Here is a 21,028-nt window from a genome sequence, read left to right as displayed (position 1 = left end):
TTAATTCGCTCGATTTAGCGAGAAGAAAACCAGAATATGTATCTCTCAGAAATACGTCAGTCCCTCAATCCCTACTCCAGAAGCTGTCCTCGTTACCACTCTAACAACCATGGAGAATCCATACATGCATCTCTGTTATTTCAAAGAATAAACGCGCTAGAAAATACTTTGGCGTCGTCTAGTTGTCGCCGCATGTTACGAGAAAATCAGATCAGATACTTTTCCAAAGTGAATGAATGTGGATGGTTTGATTGACAATGATTAATTGGTGCGTGGTAGAGGGTATTTTCTGTGGGGACATTACATGTACTCATTTTTCTGTACGCTTACACAGTGACCACTTTTCCCTACTTAAGCGAATAATGTGGCCAGTGGCATCGCGACAAAGTCCTTTGTTTATTGTTGTGATTTCCGGACATATTTTTAGACATCTTGATGCCCTAGTATCGGAAGCAATACCAATCGACTACAGGACACCATTTGTAATCGGATTTTTGTATCAGGTCAAGTATAACGGAACAGAGACGGTTTTAAATAGCATGAATTAATTAATTCAAAATTGTCACAAATGGACGCATTGATGGATGATAGCGTTGTATACAACAGAGCTTAGAAGTCAGTCGGATCTTCAGTATTATGCGTGATACGTGGAAGCAACTAACTCTTACTGGGGTGAACGCCTTGGCCACTGTTTCCAACGAGTAGTGTGACTACTCTTCCCGATCGAACACCATATCAGCGCAAAGGATTCACAGGTGAAACTATCATACCGGAACTACGTTTGTAAGCAAAATACCTTGTTTAAGTGCCGATATTGTAGAAAAGTATTACTCTAAGTGTAAGTGAGATAACAAGAATGATATAAATGATTTGACATACATCAGACGACTGAAAAGCAGAAAAAAATCCGCAAAGCACATTCTCTGTCCAGATCACTGACAACAATGAAAGTGTACATTAAAAACTAGTTTAGCCACTTCTCGGCAGGCAACAGCAGAGCAAAAAAATATGCAGTGGGCACTTTTCGCTCCCTGGCCTTTACGGCACCTTTCCAGAATACAATCAGCCGGTCGTTCTGCTTGTCACAGAGAACTCGAACTCTATCCATTCACATATCCGCCGAAGGTGTGTACCTGCATTATTTTACATTGACATTCGACCACGTTCTCTGGGTGCTTAAGTTTTTTCTAGGAAGCTTGTGGATCGAGAACACCAAAAGCATACCCCCCTTTTCCATTAATTTCTGTCACGTGTAGAGCACAATGCAGGTTCTGTAATATATTAGGAAAAATGAAGAAAAGTGTACGGTTATGGTTGAACGTGTCTTAAAACAGCCTAGTTTCACATCTACATAACTACTCAGAAAGCTGCCGTACAGTGCGGAGTATGCGTACTTCGTACCCGTATTATCGATATTTTAGCCTACCGTTTATGTATTGAGCGAGCAGCAAAATATTCCGGTGCCCCACCGTGCATGTAACACGTTCCTCAACCATGGGTCACGGGTGCAATCTGATCCAAATTAGATGGAGACTTAATCGATAAAATTACATTTCAAATCCAATTGTAGCAACCACGACAGTATTTCGTACACCTGCATTTACCTCGCAAACTGCTCATTTGCGGACAGATGTTTCTTCTTCTTCTTCTGCTTTTACGGCCTCATTGGACCACTTCAGTCAATCATTTCTGGTCCTCTTCTTTGGTATTTTCCCCTTCCGAGTGGCCCAGTATCTCTTCATTCGTTCCGATGTTTTTCGTCGTTCCTTATCTGTAAATACCCTTTTCATTGTATGTCGTTTGTCAATTTTTGGTTTAAATCTTATTTCTGTGTCCCTCAACTTCTTTAAATTTGGCGTTTTGTTCTGCAAATCATCCAGAGCTATATCCAGTTCTTCCACATCCTCTCTTATTTCCTTAAGCTATCCTCCTTGTTGTTTCAAATTCCAGAGTTTCTCAATAATTTTCCTTGATAACCTGGTTTCTGGTGTCCTCAGAATGTGACCACAAAAAGAGATCCTTTTCTTTCGTATAGTATCAGTGATGGGCTCCAGTTCTCTGTATACCACTTCATTTGGAACTATCCGCCATTGCCCAGCTTTTTGATGTTTCTTATTTATGCATGTTCTAGCAATTCTTCTCTTCACTTTTAAAATTTTGTCAATTCTGTTTTTCTGGGTGACTTTAAAAAGAGTTTCAATTCCGTATGTAACCTCTGGTTGAACCACCGTCTTGTAATGTTTTAATTTTGTTTTAATTGATAGACATTTTTTATTGTACGTAGACCATGTTAGTTTTTGAGCTTTTATCATTTTATTAGTTTTTGCTCGCCATGCAGGTTTCTCGTCCAATTTATGTGTTATAATTTCACCCAGGTATTTAAATTGTTTCACTATTTTAATTTCCCTATTGTTCACTGTGATGTGATCTATTACAAGTGGATCCGTTACCATTATTTCAGTCTTTTCAAATGATATCTGGAGTCCTAATTTTTGTGCTATATTTTGTAAGCTTGTTATTTGTTTCGTGGCTTCCTGAATATTATTAGCTAGTAAAGCTAGGTCATCAGCAAATCCCAAGCAATTTAGGTTTATTTTATGTTTCTTAGTTCCAATTTTAATATTCATAGGATTTTCCTTGTACCATTCTCTCATTATATATTCAAGAGCACAATTGAATAGCAATGGTGATAAACAATCTCCCTGTCTCAACCCTGTTTTAATCGTAAATGGTTCAGATATTTCTCCTCTAAATTTTAATTTGGATTTGGTGTTTGTTAAGGTTAACTGTATCATTTTTATTAATTTGGGATGAAGTCCAAAATTCCTTAATATTTTCATCATTGAAGATCTATGGATGCAATCATACGCCTTTTTGAAATCTACAATGGTTATGACTAGTTGTTTTTGCCTTCTTTTGTAGACATCCATAACTAACTTCAAGGTGATTATCTGTTCTGGGCAGCTTCTCCAGGATCTAAATCCTCCTTGATATTCTCCCAGTTCCAGTTCTAGTTGATCTTTACAGCGGTTGTATAGTATTCTTGACATGATCTTATACGTGCAGTCCAAAAGGGAAATTCCTCTTTAGTTGTCTGGATTTGATTTTTCTCCTTTCTTATGTAATGGATGTACTATAGAAGTAGTCCAATTTTCTGGTAATTTCTCTTCATTCCAGATTTTTACTATGCATTGGTGCAATGCTATCTTTACTGGTTCTGCTGCATATTTCCAAAGTTCAGCAAACGTTTGATCTTCTCCACTTGCTTTGTAGTTTTTGAGTTCTTTCAAAGCTCTGTAGACCTCATTAATTGTAGGTGGATTTATATTTTCTGCTGGTGTTTTAATTGGGGTTTCTGTGTTTATCTGAAGAAGTTCTGGGGGATCTTCACAATTTAGTAACTTGTTAAATGTTTCTGCTAGAATTTCTGTATTTTTACTATTGCTATGGGCTAGGTTATTATCTTTATCTTTTAACATTAATGTTGGAGGATGTTTACTACAACAGTTTTCCTTTCATTATCGTGTATGTTCACCGGTGTCACTTTTCACTACCAATTAATTCTCAGTCCCTATCTTATCTGCTAAAAGCAAAGATTTTTTCGAAGAACGATGTACGAGAAATAAAATCCTAGCTTCGTGGCCAGCACCAGGGGATTGTTACATTAGTAGCCCGTCTTTGGTCTTCGCGACGTTGAGTCGATTCTGTTCCATTTCTCTCATTAAAGGGAAACTCGCTGTCAGTTCGAGTGGCAGTCATTTAGGTCGATGTTCAGCTACAGAGTAGAATATTGGTGCTGCGAACATTTGGAGAATGAATTTCAGAATTACATTCAGTGCACAAAGAGAAAATATTGCTCGTCTTATGTTACGGTGCCAACGGGATTGCCGCAGTGGTAACACCGGTTCCTGTCAGATCACAGAAGTTAAGCTCTTTCGGACTGGGCTAGCACTTGCGGGCTGCACTCAGCCCTTGTGAAGCAAACTGAGGAGCTACTTGATTGAGAAGTAGCGGCTCCGGTCTCGGAAACTGACATACGGCCGGGAGAGCGATGTGCTGACCACATGCCCCTCCATATACGCATCCAGTGACGCCTGTGGGCTAAGGATGACAAGGCGGCCGGTCGGTACCTTTGGGCTTTCATGACCTGTTCGAGAGGAGTTTAGTTGCAGTTTTTTATGTTACGGTACCTTTAAATACACACATCAACAAAAATTTTGCTTCACCTTGGTTCCAGCCGGCCACGGTGGCCGAGCGGTTCTAGGCGCTTCAGTAAGGAACCGCGCGACTGCTACGGTCGCAGGTTCGAATCCTGCCTCGGGCATGGATGTGTGTGATGTCCTTAGGTTAGTTAGGTTTACGTAGTTCTAAGGGACTGATGACCTCAGATGTTAAGTCCCATAGTGCTCAGAGCCATTTGAACCATTTCACCTCGGTTCCGAGGGTCCCGGAACCTGTACAGGAAATTGGAATAGAGATCAACATAAAAATTATTTCCGCTCTATTTATTGCTCATGAAAACCACACATTGCATGTTGTACCACCATACAGCGAGACCTTCAGAGGTGGTGGTCCAGATTGCTGTACATACCGGTACCTCTAATATCCGATAGCACGTCCTCTTGCATTGGTGCGTGCCTGTATTCGTCGTGGCATACTATCCACAAGATCATTAAGACACTGTTGGTCCAGATTGTCGCACTCCTCAACGTCGATTCGGTGTAGAATCCTCAGAGTTGTTGGTGGGTCACGTCGTCCATAAACAGCCCTTTTCAATCTATCACAGGAATGTTCGATAGGGTTCATGCCTGGCCACTCTAGTCGAGCGATGTCGTTATCCTGAAGAAAGTCATTCACAAGATTGTCGTCCATGATGACGAATGCGTCGCCAATATGTTGCCGATATGGTTGCACTACCGGACGGAGGATGGCATTCACGTATCTACAGCCGTTACGGCTCCTTCCACCACCACCAGCGGCGTACGTCGGCCCCACATAATGCTATCCCAACACAGTAGGGAAACTCCACCATGCTGCACTCGCTGGGCAGTGAGGCGTTCAGCTTGACCGGGTTGCCTCCAAACACGTCACCAACGATTGTCTCGTTGATGGCTTATGCGACACTTACGTCCTGCTTATGCGACACCAGTCCTGAGCGGTCCATTCGGCATGTTTCTGAGCCCATCTGTATCGGTCTGGATGGTTTCGTGGTTGCAAAGATGGACCTCACCATGGACGTCGGGAGTAAAGTTGCGCATCATGCAGTCTATTGCGCTTTGAGTCGTAACACGACGTCCTGTGGCTGCACGAAAAGCATTATTCAACATGGTAGCGTTGTTGTCAGGGTTCCTCCAAGCCATAATTCGTATGTAGCGGTCATCCACTGCAATAGTAGCCCTTGGGCGGCCTGAGCGAGCCCTGCCATCGGCGGTTCCCGTCCCTCTCAATCTCCTCCATGTCCGAACAACATCGCTTTGGTTCACTCCGAGACGCCTGGACACTTCCTGTGCTGAAAGCCATTCCTGGCACGAACCAACATTACGGACGCGATCGAACCACAGTATTGACGGTCTAGGCATGGTTGAACTACAGAGAACACGAGCTGTGTACCTCTTTCCAGGTGGAATGAGTGGAACTGATCAGCTGTCGGACCTCCTCCGTTTAACAGGCGCTGCTCATGCATGGTTGTTTACATCTCTGAACAGTCAAAGGGACTGTGTCTGTGATACAAATCTACAGTCAACGTCTATCTTCAGGAGTTCTGGGAACTGGGTAATGCAAAACGTTTTTTGATGTATGTAGAAGATATCCCCATTTGTATGACTGGCATTGAACGAGAAGTAGCACAGATTCTACTTAGGCGAAAAGCTGCGAAATTATGTGACACTTCAGTCATCACTCCGTGTTGAGGGTTACTTCCTTGAGGAAGATCTCCTCTTTACCTTTATATATAAAAGGAAATGTCCTAACTGATTGACTCATCACCCCCAGCCCAAACCGCTGAGGAGAGAAACTTGAAATTTGGGGATGTTGTTGATCTTATACGGTAGGCATCCATTAAGAAGGGATTTTTCCAAATTGCACCGCTAAAGGGGTGAATTAGGGGATAAAAATTTTTATGGATATATTTAATTGTGAATACATTTTCTCCCTTAGAAATAAACAAATACATGTTTCGGTGTTCTTTGGAGATTCAACCCCTAACGGGGTGATATAGGGAATGAAAACTTGTATGAAAACGTTTCATTATATTAAACAGTTTTAAAGGTAAGTCTGTGGTAACTGGTATCTAACGTCTGAAGAAATACGGTAAAGAAACAGGGTTCAAATAGCATCGCAGCCATACACATTTAGGTATACTATGGTATCTCCGCATGACTGCAAAATAATTACCTCTTCAGCAAGACCAACTCTGACTAAAGTCCCCAAACTTCTCCAGTCTAAAATGGTTCAAATGGCTCTGAGCACTATGGGACTCAACATCTTAGGTCATAAGTCCCCTAGAACTTAGAACTACTTAAACCTAACTAACCTAAGGACATCACACACACCCATGCCCGAGGCAGGATTCGAACCTGCGACCGTAGCAGTCCCGCGGTTCCGGACTGCAGCGCCAGAACCGCTAGACCACCGCGGCCGGCCTTCTCCAGTCTGAACAAGTTTCCCGTTTCTAATGGCTTGGTCGAGACTTTGAACCTTAATGTACTATCACTTCTTTTTTTTTTTTGTAGTGGATGAGACAGTAACTTCTCTTTTGTTTTAACTGGAAAGAATGAATTGTGGTTCAGTGTATGCCTTCATAGCACAGCATGTAAAACATGCAGAAATAAATTGGTGCAGTATTACTTATAAACGCATCTCGTCTCTTTGTTGCAGGGAAGAGCTAGCGATGAAAATTGGGTTGACGGAAGCACGCATCCAGGTAAGTGAGTTAGTGTTTATTAAAGGATTTTTCTTTGCATTCGGCGTATTTCGAGGATTTTTCGGAGCTGTATTGAATTGTGCCAATCTTAGCTGCTTGCCTTTCCTTTCGCTCTGTTTATCTTTCTCTCTGCGTCTCTCTCTCTCTCTCTCTCTCTCTCTCTCTCTCTCACACACACACACACACACACACACACAAACACACGGAAAGGGAGAGAGAGAGAGAGAGAGAGAGAAATAGAATCAGTGCCTACATTACCCGTTCCTGAAACAAAATAAATCAGAAACTCTTGTGTGCTTCGTTTCCAGCGGATTTTCTACCTGCTTCTGCTACCAGCATAGGGAAACGTTTCAAATAACTCTACGAGAAACACAAAGATATGCCACTCAAAGTGAGCGAGTAATTGTGGGCGAAGACAGTAATTAACAACTAGATACCCCAAGAGGTCAACAAATTCTTAGATCTCAGTTGCAACTTTATGTACACGTCCGCGGTAAAGTGATGGAATGCTCCAATAAATTCACCAGCTGTGTTGCGCAGTCGTCATTAACTTTAGAAAGAGTTGTTTTAAATGTCATTAAGTAGTGGTAGTCAAACATTTCCTTATGGGTGTGGGTTTTGGACATTAATAAAGCAGTAAGCGTGAAGAATAAGAGGAGGAAGTATGAGAATTCTCAGAAGACTGGCGTAATACACTTTACTGCTACGTAAGAATAAGACATATCGGGCAATATAAAGAATGAAACAGAACTCCACCAACTAACCTTCAGAGGTGACAGTGTGGATCAAAACAAGAAATAAATGTCTGGTAAACATGGCTTCTAAACGGTATGCCTTACCACTTGTTAATCTTCGCTACTATGAAACACATGTATTCTACTGAACAAGTGCTCATAGCTCTTAACGTATACACTTTAGAACCTATGGTTACTGCACTTTTTTCCTTATTTTGGCCTGTTCTAGCTACTCCTAAAGTATGAAAAGAAAACAGCTTGCAGTTTCACATTATCTAAGATGAACATGTTGGAGCTCATGTTTACTAGTCTATTTTTCTTGTTTAGCAACTCTGAAACTTCCTCGGTGGAGCTGTAGCTCACCCTGTGGAACATGAACTTAACATGGTTCAGCATTATCGTTCAAGTGGTATCTTCTAGGTCTTCCACTTGGCATCGCGTCGGATGGTGTCATAAAAGCATTTGAAAAATGCAATATTTTTGCACGAATCCCACGGAATAAAACATCATTTGGCATATATATATATATATATATATATATATATATATATATATATATAGTGATTTTTCATAATGCTCACAGAAAAAGAAACTGCGTCTACATTTCTAAACAAAAAGCGGCCGATGCTTAATTTCGACGCATACCAGGCCTAAGGTGACTTACCTGAAAACTTAGAGTATTTGGCTGTCCACGAACGAGACTATGGATCACAGCATTAACTCGAATATTCCGTTGCCGTTGTGTTACGAGATCGACACATTCTCAGTGTGCTGCGTCATTTCGTTTTGTCGCCCCTAGCGGCGTGATACGGTACTGTGGGGCGGAGATTTCAGTGTGTTCCTGGACTGCAGCCATGTACCTGCAACAAAACAAATAATCACATAAGTTTATTTTCTAAGGCGGTAATTAAAACTTTTTTACCACTCCTTGTATTATTACTATTGTTATTATTATACACGTTACAGGCATTTTATCAGACCACGCGTGACATTCATCATTACTTGTTCTTCGTGTTCTTCCAGTACGCCTTCATTCGTTCACTAAAGGCTCTCTTCCTTTCTTCAGTCCACTGTGGCCCTTGGGCTTTAGGTGCTGTTGTCTCTCACATCACTTCCCAATTGTACACCTTGTGTCTATAGACGCTTTTGTCCATGACGTCCGCTGGATCTATCTGAGCTCTTACCAGATCAATTTTGACTTGTGTCATACAGGGTGTTGTGATCTTGAGTCTGTACCTGAGGATTCTGTTGGTAAGTCTGGTCTGTGGGATTCTGCTGATGTGTCCATAAAATTTTAGTCGCCTCTTTCTAATGTTCGCTAGGATGTTGGAGAACTTCTCTGTGGTGTCCCTGGAGTGAAGTCTATATCCTTCGTCCTTGATTTTTGGTCCAATAATTTTCCTAATGATTTTTCTTTCCTATGTGAGAATGTTCTGAAGGTCGGCCTTTGTGTGTAACATCAGTGTCTCACTGGCGTGTAGTACCTCAGGTTTGATTACAGTGTTGTAATAACGAATTTTGGTGCAGGTGGACAGACATGTAGTAAATACCCTGTGTGTTACATAAGGCTCCCTTCGTTTTCAATAACCTAGTGTTCTAGCCAAATTTCTCCTTTCCTGTCTGTTCGAGCACTTCACCTAGGTACTTAAAACGTGTGACCCTGCTGATATTCCCATACTCTGTGTTCAAATTTAGTGTGTTTAATTTCGTGCAGAAGAACTCAGTTTTTTTAAAGGAAATCTGTAGCCCTACTTTTTCTCTCCGAGTACTTCTGTCTTTGAGTACTTCTATCTGCCTGATTACTGTGGTTTCTTTGGGTTGGGTTGTTTTTGGGGGCGGAGATCACACAGCGAGGTCATCGGTCTTATCGGATTAGGGAAGGATGGGGAAAGAAGTTGGCCGTGCCCTTTTGAAAGGAAACATCCCGGTATTTGCCTAAAGCGATTTAGGGAAGTCACGGAAAACCTAAATCAGGATGGCCGGACGCGGGACTGAACCATCGTCCTCCAGAATGCGTGTCCAGTCTGCTGACCACTGCGCCACCTCGCTCGGTGTGGTTTCTTTATCTGTGAGTAGTGCCAGATCGTCTGGGAAGGCTAGACAGGCGACCTCCAGCTTGTCCTTGGGTCGTCCAAGTCGCACTCGCTTCCAATGGCCTTGTATTTGCAGCTCTTTCCCCCCATTTCGTGATGACCTTATCCAGCAATAGATTGAAGAGGAGCGGTGAGAGTCCGTCACTTTGGCGAGCGCCTGTCTTGATCTCAAAGGGTTCGGAGATTTCCCCCTTGAACTTCACCTTATATGTCGTGTCTGTCGGCGTCTGTTTGGTCAGTCGCAGTGTCTTGAAGTCCAAACCTTGGTCATGTAGAATGTTGAACAATGACTGGCGGTCGATGGAGTCATATGCCTTCTTGAGGTCAACGTAGGTGGATATTGCTGGATTGTTCCTGAGGGCTTTGATTTTCTGTGTGGTCTTCAGACTGAAGATTTGTTCTTCACAGGAGCGACCATGGCGAAGCCCGCCTGACATTCGCCGATCTTATGTTCCAGTTGGTTCCGTGTCCTTTGGAGTAGTCACGCTGAGAATACCTTGTATGCGACCTGTATTAGTGAGATGCCCCTGTAATTGTGCACTTCTGTGGGGTCACCCTTTTTGTGCAGTGGGTGGATCAGTGCACGCACATTTACAGTCGTCTGGCAACTTTTCTGACGTCTGCCTCCTTGTATAATAATAATAATAATTATTATTACTTGCTGTTAATAACAAGCTTCGCTGGGGTTTTAGTTTTCAGTCAGTAGTTTTATAAATGTAATAAAGTAAAAAAAAAAAAAACAAAAAAAAGAACTTCATTGAAAGACTTTTTCATTTCCGTTTTTCATCGGACAAATATCTCACATATAAAGTCTTTACATTAAATTACATTCTTATATACTATATATTTCATGCCTTGTTGTGTGGCGCATACACATACACATTTTCTCCTTGTCCGTCAGGTGAAAATGCAATGTAGAGGTGAACATGTGAGAAACAGGGTTCCTTCAAATTAGCTGAAATTGTTGAAATGGCTCTGAGCACTATGGGACATAACATCTGAGGTCATCAGTCCCCTAGAACTTAGAACAACTTAAACCTAACTAACCTAAGGACGTCACACACATCCATGCCCAAGGCAGGATTCGAACCTGCGACCGTAGCTCAAATTAACTCCGCACTAGTGAAGTGTTTGGCCCTGAGCCTTATTGATTATCATACTATAAGTTAATTTCACAGGCAAGTGTAATCTTTTAAAAGAAAATGACGTATGAATTGAAATCAGTGGGATTCCCTGTATGAACATCGTTTTTCCTTTTTGTTTAGCATTGTAAATTATTGCTTCAATAATATTATGAGGTACAATATTTTTCTCGCGTGCATCATTTAACACGAAGTTCTTTTAACATGAAAAAATATTTTCTTAAACGTTCTTCACTATGTATCAACCGTAGCACAAAAGGATTTGTTCAGCTTGGAATGAAACTGCGGAAGAATCACTTGCTCGTTAACGAACAAGGCCCCGTTTTGAAACGCCACACTTCGAATCAGTATCTTCGCTGTGACATACACGCACACACGTACAAATTCGCACGACATCGGCAGAACCGGTCCGTCGTAATTGAACAAAGATCGAAAACGAGGCCAGTAAAGGCGAGCCCGGTGTTTTATAGCGCCACAAACGTTCGCGAGGCGGCGCAGGAGTTGCTTAATTGCGCAGAGTAATGGCGAACGCTCGCGTCGTGCTCGGCTGCCCAGCCGCGGCTAATGATGAAGCAATTATTCCGGCCCACGGCGACAAAAAAACCTACCGCGCCGGCGACGCCGCGGGACAAGTCTAATTGCTGTCGGCAAATGAACGTAAATACGCCGTAATTGCCCGTCGCGAGTGCTACAGCAGTGCTCGCCGCTTCGCCGTTTCTCGAGACACAGGCCGGAGTGATTTAATGCGGTTGCTGCCAGCTCTGTCCAACTCTTGCCACTGACTCCCACCTCCGCAAGGTCAACCGTGTCGCCGTGCCTTCTCATGTGGCGACCACGTATCATAAGAGGTGCGCAGATATCCGTGGGTATCTGCGGATATCCGCAATGATAATTACTTTGTGGTCAGAAGTTTTAAGGACAACAGACAAAGCATTTTGTGTGAAACAGATTACTGAAGAACATGCAAAGTTGATCGAAAGACCCACTTGGCGTATGTTGATTTGGAGAAAGCATTTAATAAAATTACACATGAGAGAGATACTAAGGAGCATAATGAATAAAAGAGTGTGCCCACTACATTTAATTAATACCTTAAGAAGCCTATACGAAAGCACAAAAATTACGTTAGACATAAATGGAGATCTTGAGAGTACCTTTCATGGGACTGAGAGCACCTTTCATGAAGGCTAATAAGGGCTAGTTTCGGAGGAGAGAGTGGGCTGAAGAGGGTATATCATTTCGCCCATGCTTTGCAATATGCAGGGGCTCCACAAAAACATGAAAAAATCAAAAACACAACACGCTGCCATGGTTAACACGGTTCTGGAAAACGGTTAGCTTTGAAAACAGCTTCCAGTCATCTAGGAATGGGTAAATACTTGTACTGTAGGGTTTTAAAGGGAATCTTAGGCAGTTCTTCCTACAAAGCAATGCCAGGTCCAGAGAGCGATGAATGAAGTGCATACCGATCACGCACCCTTCTCTCCAAAGTAGACCAGAAACGCTCAATAATGTTGGGATCTGGTGAATGTGATGGCCAGGGCAGACGCGATAATTGATCCTCGTGGTCACAAAACCAGTCATTGACGATGCGAACTGTGTGGATGGGGCCCTGTCGTGTTGGAACACAGCAATACCATTGGGGACAAACATTGTACAAGGGTAATCCCAAAAGTAATGTCTCCTATTTTTTTATAAGTACATAGACCTGTTTATTTCTATAATGGTGTACATCGTTTTACAGTTTGAACATTTGCCTATTCTTCGACGTAATCACCAGTTCTGTCGCCGGCCGGAGTGGCCGAGCGGTTAAAGGCGCTACAGTCTGGAACCGCACGACCGCTACGGTCGGAGGTTCGAACCCTGCCTCGGGCATGGATGTGTGTGGTGTCCTTAGGTCAGTTAGGTTTAAGTAGTTCTAAGTTCTAGGGGACTTATGACCACAGCAGTTGAGTCCCATGGTGCTCAGAGCCATTTGAACCATTTGAACCAGTCCTGTCGATGCATTTTTGTAGGCGCTGTGGCAGTTTTTGTATGCCCATGTCATACCAGCTCGCCGCCATGCTGTTCAGAAAGTTATGAACCTCTTCTTTCACCTCGTTGTCGAAGCTGAATCGCTGCTGTTGCACGCAGCTACTATAATAGATTTCAGCTATCAGTCGTCCTTTGGAACTTTTGTTGGCAGGTCTATATGTCAGCTAGAAACTAGCCATTCTCAATGCACTATCATTTTTGATCAATGCATGTAATGCCTGTTGGTCGGGCTTCATCCACAGTTGATTGAATACATTGAGTATTCAATGAACTGTGGATGAAGTTCCAAAGGACGATTGATAGCTGAAATCTATTATTTACAAGTCATTATAAAAATAAACAGGTCTATGTACTTATAAAGAAAAAAGGAGACCTTACTTTTGGGATTACCCTCGTACGATGGGACGGACCTGATCAACCCAAGTGGTCACATAATCCTTGGTTCAAATGGCTCTGAGCACTATGGGACTTAACATCTGAGGTCATCAGTCCCCTAGAACTTAGAACTACTTAAACCTAATTAATCTAAGGACATCACATACATCCATGCCCGAGGCAGGATTCGAACCTGCGACCGTAGCGGGCGCGCGGTTCCACACTGAAGCGCCTAGAACCGCTCGGCCACCCCGGCCGGCCACATAATCCATGGTCACTAATCCGACCTTGCAGAGCAACCATGGAATACCATGGTATGGCTGCCCAGATCGTCACCGAAACCCTGCCAAATTTCACTCTTGGGATCTAACCTCGGTCAGGTGCCAGGAACAGTGAGAACAAGACCATCCGACCAAATGACATTCCTTCATTATTCCAGAGTCCACGTTTTATTGCTTCGGCCCGATGATTTCCTATCACGGGCTTCGTACCACTGATCCGTGGCTTTAAAATTCCAGCCCGGCGTGCAATCCTCAGCACCTGCAGCTCCCTTCTTGTTGCCCTGGTGCTGACAGGTTCGCGAGTGCAACGTTCAGTTCTGCAGTGGCTGTGGCAGCTGGCGTCCTCTTATTTTTCGTCACAATCGTCTTCAAGGACGCTCCGTCACGATCACTAAACGCACACTTTCGTCCGCGTGGTGAGTAAGTGGATGATGTTTCTTCGCTTAATCTGAATGTGGTATAATAGATTTCAATACGGTGCCTTCCAGACACCAAAGACATGGACTGCCCTGGTTACGGAAGCATCCACCATACATGCAGCCACAATGTGCCCGCTTTGGGCATTTAGGTCCGACAGCACGGTGTCCGGACAGTTGCCAAGCCGGACATTTGCCACGATTTTACCTGCTCCGAAGGGTTGGGTCCCTTGTCTCCCCCCCCCCCCCCTCCTCCTCCTCCTCCTTCTCCTCACCCGCCCTTCCAGTTTGCTTTCGAAGTTCCTAACGTGACCATCAGTATGGAAGTTATTACAACGAACAAGGGCAGGCCTCCTGCTCATTACAATGGTTATGCGAATCTTAAGCAGAGAGAATCTAAAGAGGGTGTTGTTACATGGATGTGCTTACGCTGAAAAGCGTATAATTGCAAGGGAAAGCTGCTTTCGAGGAACGGAGAAGTATTGGACGTATTAGAACATCTCTGTGGGCCACCTGGCAATGCGGCTCTGAAAGTGAGAAAGCAAGTGGAAAGGGCGAAGAGAAGCCCTCGAGAAGAAACTACACAGTTATCGGAGATATAAGCAGATGAAATGGGAAATCTACATAATAAAGTTTATGAATTTGTTACAGTGATGTCTAATTCCAAATCTATGACGAGAACCATGCGTCGTCGATGGAGTCAAGAGCGGGGGAACCAACAAGAGCCTAAGAACTCTTATGAAATTGATCTTCGTGAAGGTCTATTAAAATTGGGAGATAGCAGTAGTTTTCTTCTGGAACACGATAGATTAGAGGTGAGAATAATGATTTTTAGTGGAAGCAAAGGAAAAGAAAGTTTAAAAACATGTTCCCATTTTTTTATGGATGGAACATTTAAGAGATGCAGCAAACAGTTTGCACAGATCTACACCATACACGAAGACTTAGGAGGCCCGATTAAAGAAACAAACATTCTTCCTACTGTATTTGCACTGCTCCCTAGTAAGAAGAAAGACACATATGTTCGTCTGTTTAGTCTGATAAAACAGGCAGTCTCTGAGTGGTGTCCAAAACATGTAAAGGTGAACTTTGAGGCAGCTGCGATATCGGCCATTCGTCAAGTTTTTCCCACAACTGAAATAAATGGATTCTATTTCCATATGAAGAAGAGTTTATGGAGAAGAATTCAAATTTTCGGTCTGACTGAAGAGTACCGCTAGAACGAGGATTTAAGACTTCAATTCAGCATGTGTGCAGCACTGGCAGTTGTAAAACCGGAGGTCGTAAGCAATGGATGGATTGATATTCATTCAGAAGCTCCTGATAACGCAAGGTTCTCTCAATTTTTTGACTACTTTGTGGATAACTGGCTAGAGAATGAGGATACCGCAATAGAAATGTGGGACTGTTACGGAAAAAGGCACCGAACGACGAATGCTGTTGAAGGGTGGCACAACAAAATAAATAGTATTATTGGAAACCCTCACCCTAGAATCAACTATTTGGTGGAGTGCTTGACAGAGGAAGCAGAGCCGACAAACTGCATGTACATGAAATTGGAAATGAATCTTGAAGGTGAGAAGACGAAGAAGAAGTACTTGAAGCTGGACGACAGGATAGAGAGAATCGTAAAGAATTATGAAGAGACTGGCAACATTAGGCCTTGCTTGAAAGCCATTGCCCATATTCAGAAACTGGACTCGTTAAAAATAATGTATTAAAAAGCTATGAAGACCACTGAGTCCTCGCAGATTACTGAGATAAAATTATTAAAACATTGAAGCAGCATTATCGGAACTAATACTAAGTTGTAATTGTAAACAGAGTGTACATTGAAACTTCCTGGCAGATTAAAACTGTGTGCCCGACCGAGACTCGAACTCGGGACCTTTGCCTTTCGCGGGCAAGTGCTCATTCTGGAGAGTGTACATTATTTCAGCGCGTTTAGGCTGCTTTTACACGCGCCAGAATGGTAAAAAATGTCATTTATCATTTTGACGGTCCAATACCTGTGCAAAGTGTGATGCGAATCAGCCTTTAATGTAAGAATTAAAAAGTGTTTCAAGCCTCACAAAAGTATTCCTATTGTTGTCACGTTAAGATAACTCTTTTCTACATTCCAATATTATGCCCATACTATTAGATAATTGTGAGTTCTAAAATAATTTTCTGAACCTTCAGAATCGCAACTATCACCTAAAAACCTAAAATATCATGGTTTGTTAAACTGATAGTATACGCTTTTGTAAAAGAAAATAGGAACTGAACCTTTGAATTGCACCTAAATTTGACATCCCAAAACTGATCTGATCCTAAGGATGACAATTTTGGCACCTCAAATATTTTTTATTTAAGTTTAGCTGCAAACATTTATAGTAGATGTAAATCTACTTAAGTGCATTTAGATATAGTCCTCTAAAAATTAAAATTTCTTACTAAATTGTTGACTATCTTTAAACAGGTCAGTAAAAGCAAGGAGCTTACTACTGAAAATTAATTGTTACTACAGAACATCAGAATCAAATGTATTAGACCTACTTTTCTTATACATTAGAGACTTTTTGAAAAGATATTTGATCATTTCCTCTGTCACTGACAGTGTAATTTCAGTTGCTTTGCAACACCAGGGATATCAACTTCCAAATTTTGTTTGCAGCTCTTCCCATTTCGAATTCTGGAATACTTACTTCGTCTTCTTTGGTGAAGGAATTTCGGAAAATGCATTTACTAACTCCACTTTAGTGGCACTGTCATCAGTAACATTACCGTCGCTGTCGCGCAGTGAAGGTACTTACTGAGCCTTTCCGCTGGTTTACTTAACATGGGACCAGTATCTTGTTGGATTTTCCGACACATTTCTAGAGCGAGTTTCGTTGTGGAAACTATTAAATGCATCTCGCATTGAAATCCGAACCAAATTTCGAGCCTCAGTAAAATTGCATCAGTCTTGGAGATTTTGCGTTCGTCTAAATTATACGTGCCTTTTGCGGTGCTCCTGCAACAGCTTTCTGTCATGTTTTGTCTACCATGGGGGATCAGTTCCGTATCTTATTAATTTATTTGGTATGAATATCTCGAGTGTTGTTGATACTATTTCTTTGAACTTAAGCCATATATGGTCTTCACTTACATAGTTTGGAAGGATTGGAGACTATCTCTTAGAAAGACGTCTACTGAATTTTTAGCTGCTTTTATAAATAGACATGTTTCGCGTTTAGTTTTGGTGAATTTCTTTGTTACGGCATTAAGCCTCGCTACGACTGCATGTTCACTAATCCCTGTATCCGTCGTGATGCTCAGGATTATTTGTGGCTAAGAGGTCAAGTAGTTTTCGTAACCATTTACAATTTGAATGGCCTCCTCAACTAATTGTCAAAAATAATTTAAAAAAAAATTTAGAACAATTACGGAAGTGGTTTTCTATTTACAATAGGGTATGAAAATGTATTTTTGTCGACATGTGGAACGTAGATTGAAGTCATTGCCAACTATAATTGTATGAGTAGGGTACCTATTTGTGATGAGACTCAAGTTTTCTTTGAACCGTTCAGCAAATGTTTCATCTGAGACAGGGGGTCGGTGAAAGGAGCCAGTTATTAATTTGTTCCGGTTGTCGAATATAACCTCTGCCCATACTAAGCCACAGAAACTGTCTGCTTCAAAGTCGATTGTGAGCTTTCATTATTTTTCCTTAAGTTGTACTTCTTGTTTCTGTTGTAGTGCAGATAATTACAATTACGGCTTTTCTCTCCAGAACCTAAGATGCTTTGTCTGTGACCCTGTAAATGCCAGAACTGAACAATGTAGAACAACAACGTACGTTAAAAGCGTAGCATTCTGTATTACTTCATTTCCTTTTTTCTAACATTTTAAAATTGTAAGTCGACTTTAGATGACATGACAGTCATAGATGTTCTTATCTCTATTTAGTGTACGTGTTTTCAGTTATGTTTTGGACATTGGCCCGCTACACATTATTAACTAATGTTTTTAGAGCGTAAATTAATATGGAGTATGTCGTTCTTCTTTTCAAACATTCACATACCCATTTATTCTTTTCCTATTGTCTTTTGGATATGCAGTTGTAGTAATTAAAGTAGTCACAAATGCAGTGATCAAAAAGAAATGATTAGCGTTCATTCGCATTCTCGTTACATCGTTCCTTTCTTGTTGTTGTCATGCCGATGGACTGTTTATATCGCCATCAGTAAGCGTGAAAGGAAGCTACCGTACAGACAGACAGAAAATGGCTCTGAGCACTATGGGACTTAACATCTATGGTCATCAGTTCCCCAGAACTTAGAATTACTTAAACCTAACTAACCTAAGGACGGCACACAACACCCAGTCATCACGAGGCAGAGAAAATCCCTGGCCCCGCCGGGAATCGAACCCGGGAACCCGGGCGTGGGAAGCGAGAACGCTACCGCACGACCACGAGCTGCAGACAATCTATATTTATACCTGGCAGAATTAATTACATACTGACATAATCGTCGGTATTGCTTTCGTTTTCCAAAAGTTATAAATATTTCGATTTCGGAGAAGAATCTCTGTATTTGGCCAAGATGTCGAAGGAGAAGAAGGTCCCTTACGTACTGCTTGTATCGAGTAAGATGTGGAGACGGCGGTTTGAAAGCGGACAGAGGTAGTGCGGGGAAGGGCGTCCCTTACCTGAGGGACCGCTACTCAAGCTACCTGGCGAAGGGGCAACTGTGGCAAATGTCCGGCGTGGCAAATGTCCGGCATTCGACAGAATACCCTCACAACTACGCCGCACACATTTCTGACTACTACTCACACTTGCATAATACTGAGGACATTGCACAGGTGCAGTTAAATCAATACCATTGGCTGCTGACAGGCGTTGATATACATCAACGGGGACAGGTGAAAATGTGTCCTCCTACCGGGACTCGAACCCGGGATCTCCTGCTTACATGGCATACGCTCTATCCATCAGAGCCACCGACGGCACAGAGGACAGGTTAACTGCAGGGACTTATCGCTGGCACGCTCCCCGTAAGACCCACATTCTCAACTTACAGTCCACACACTTCATTCGTAGTGCCCCTGCCATTGTACCAATTGCTCGCGGCATACAATCCACCGAGTCCCGTAAGAGTTCAGGCAATTCGTGTGCATCCGCACTGAAGAAGGTCATCAGCCGGTTAGCCTTGACGATATGAAGATGTTATCTGCTCTTTCCGCCATGTCCTCTGTGCCCTCGTTGGCTCAGATGGATAGAGCGTCTGCCATATAAGCAGGAGCTCCCGGGTTCGAGTCCCGGTCGGAGCCGACATTTTCAACTCTCCCCGTTGATGTATATCAACGCCTGTCAACAGCTAATGGTATTGATAAAAATTGTAATTTCATTCTAGAAAGGTGCATGGTCATCAGTGGCAGCTGTTCTTTCGGACATGTCCGAAAGAACCGATGCCATCTTCATACTGCACAGGTGCGGTTCGCTGATAAACACAACATTGCAACCGGCAAGCTTGCCTAGCATCTGAATTTAAGTTCAAGCATGCATTTATCACGATTTTTCCGTATTTATGCCCACCACCTGCGTATTACATATGCTGTGTATAAGAAGTCACATATTCGTACAAGATGGAGTATTGGTCAAAACTAGAAGAAAATTTCGTGTGACAGTCTGTCCAGAAACCGATGCGTGTTGAGATACGGATCGTGTTACTTGGTTCGAATAATGTGTAGTGTTTGGCGCTGTAGGCAGGATTCAGGAAATATGGTGTAATAAATCACTACAAACGCATGTGTGGAGAGAAGTAAATACTTGAGCAATCACGAACGTGAGGCATCGACGTCGCTACAAAATCAATGTTTGGGCAGGGATTGTCGGTGGCAGACTCATAGCGCTGTGTATTTTACTGGCGCTTTGTATCACCGATTTCTGCGTCATGATTTACCAGCGCTATAGGCGAACGTTACGCTTGCAGGTAGACAACGTACGTAGTGTATGCCCACCGGAGCACTGTTAATAAAGTTTGCTTAAATTAAGAAAACATAATTTAATTGTTAAGGCGAAAATGAAAAACCAAATACTTCATATTTGGGCTATGTCCATTGTTTTACACCACAGATGTACATAAGTTTGGTAGAAAAATGGAAAACAATCACTTTCACAGTATCGAGCAGACCATGCAAATGCTGCATTTCTACATTTGCCACTGTACCATTACGATATGAACCCAACAGAACTGATCTGTAGCGAAGTTAAGGGATTCGGCCCGAGAAATAACAAAACTGTTAAGCTGCCAGACATACTGGAACTAACGGACGCAGCTTTTTGAAATGCCATTGCCGAACACTGGTATGATATAGAATGGCACATCATAAAAGAAGAGGATAAGATGCGGCGGCTGGTTGGCTTCGTGGATACTGTTGTTCTAGAACTGAAAGGACAAGTATAAGAAAGCAGCTAAGTGATAATCAGACGACTGACTGTCATTAATACCTTCAGTGGCTTCGGTATTCAACAGTACTACGAAATCCCGGCAGTATGCTTTTGCATCACACATAGCTCGCTGAGAAAAATTGCCCTGTATTTAAGTTAGGAATTTTCATCACTCTTGTTTGTACACTACTGGCCATTAAAATTGCTACACCAAGAATAAATGCAGATGATAAACGGGTATTCATTGGACAAATATATTATACTAGAACTGACATGTGATTACATTTTCACGCAATTTGGGTGCATAGATCCTGAGAAATCAGTACCCAGAACAACAACCTATGGCCGTAATAACAGCCTTGATACACCTGGGCATTGAGTCAAACAGAGCTTGGATGGCGTGTACAGGTACAGCTGCCCATGCAGCTTCAACACGATACCACAGTTCATCTAGAGTAGTGACTGGCGTATTGTGACGAACCAGTTGCTCGGCCACCATTGACCAGACGTTTTCAGTTGGTGAGAGATCTAGAGAATGTGCTGGCCAGGGCAGCAGTCGAACGTTTTTTTGCAGCATGCGGTCGTGCTTTATCCTGCTGAAATGTAGGGTTTC

The 21,028-nt window shown here is 42.5% G+C and overlaps 1 protein-coding gene across 1 annotated transcript in view; it reads left to right on the top strand.

The window, feature by feature from the left end:
• Positions 1 to 21,028, top strand: part of LOC126455758 (homeobox protein aristaless-like) — a 961,462-nt gene that overhangs the window by 790,666 nt on the left and 149,768 nt on the right. The window contains exon 4 of the mRNA XM_050091524.1: positions 6,877 to 6,922. Within this exon, the coding sequence (XP_049947481.1) occupies positions 6,877 to 6,922 (46 nt within the window). The remainder of the gene's footprint in view (positions 1 to 6,876; positions 6,923 to 21,028) is intronic.

Source organism: Schistocerca serialis, chromosome 2, assembly GCF_023864345.2.
Source record: "Schistocerca serialis cubense isolate TAMUIC-IGC-003099 chromosome 2, iqSchSeri2.2, whole genome shotgun sequence".
Lineage (NCBI taxonomy): Eukaryota > Metazoa > Arthropoda > Insecta > Orthoptera > Acrididae > Schistocerca > Schistocerca serialis.
The sequence above is the reverse complement of the archived record's forward strand: the minus strand, read 5'-3'. Positions and strand labels throughout refer to the sequence as shown.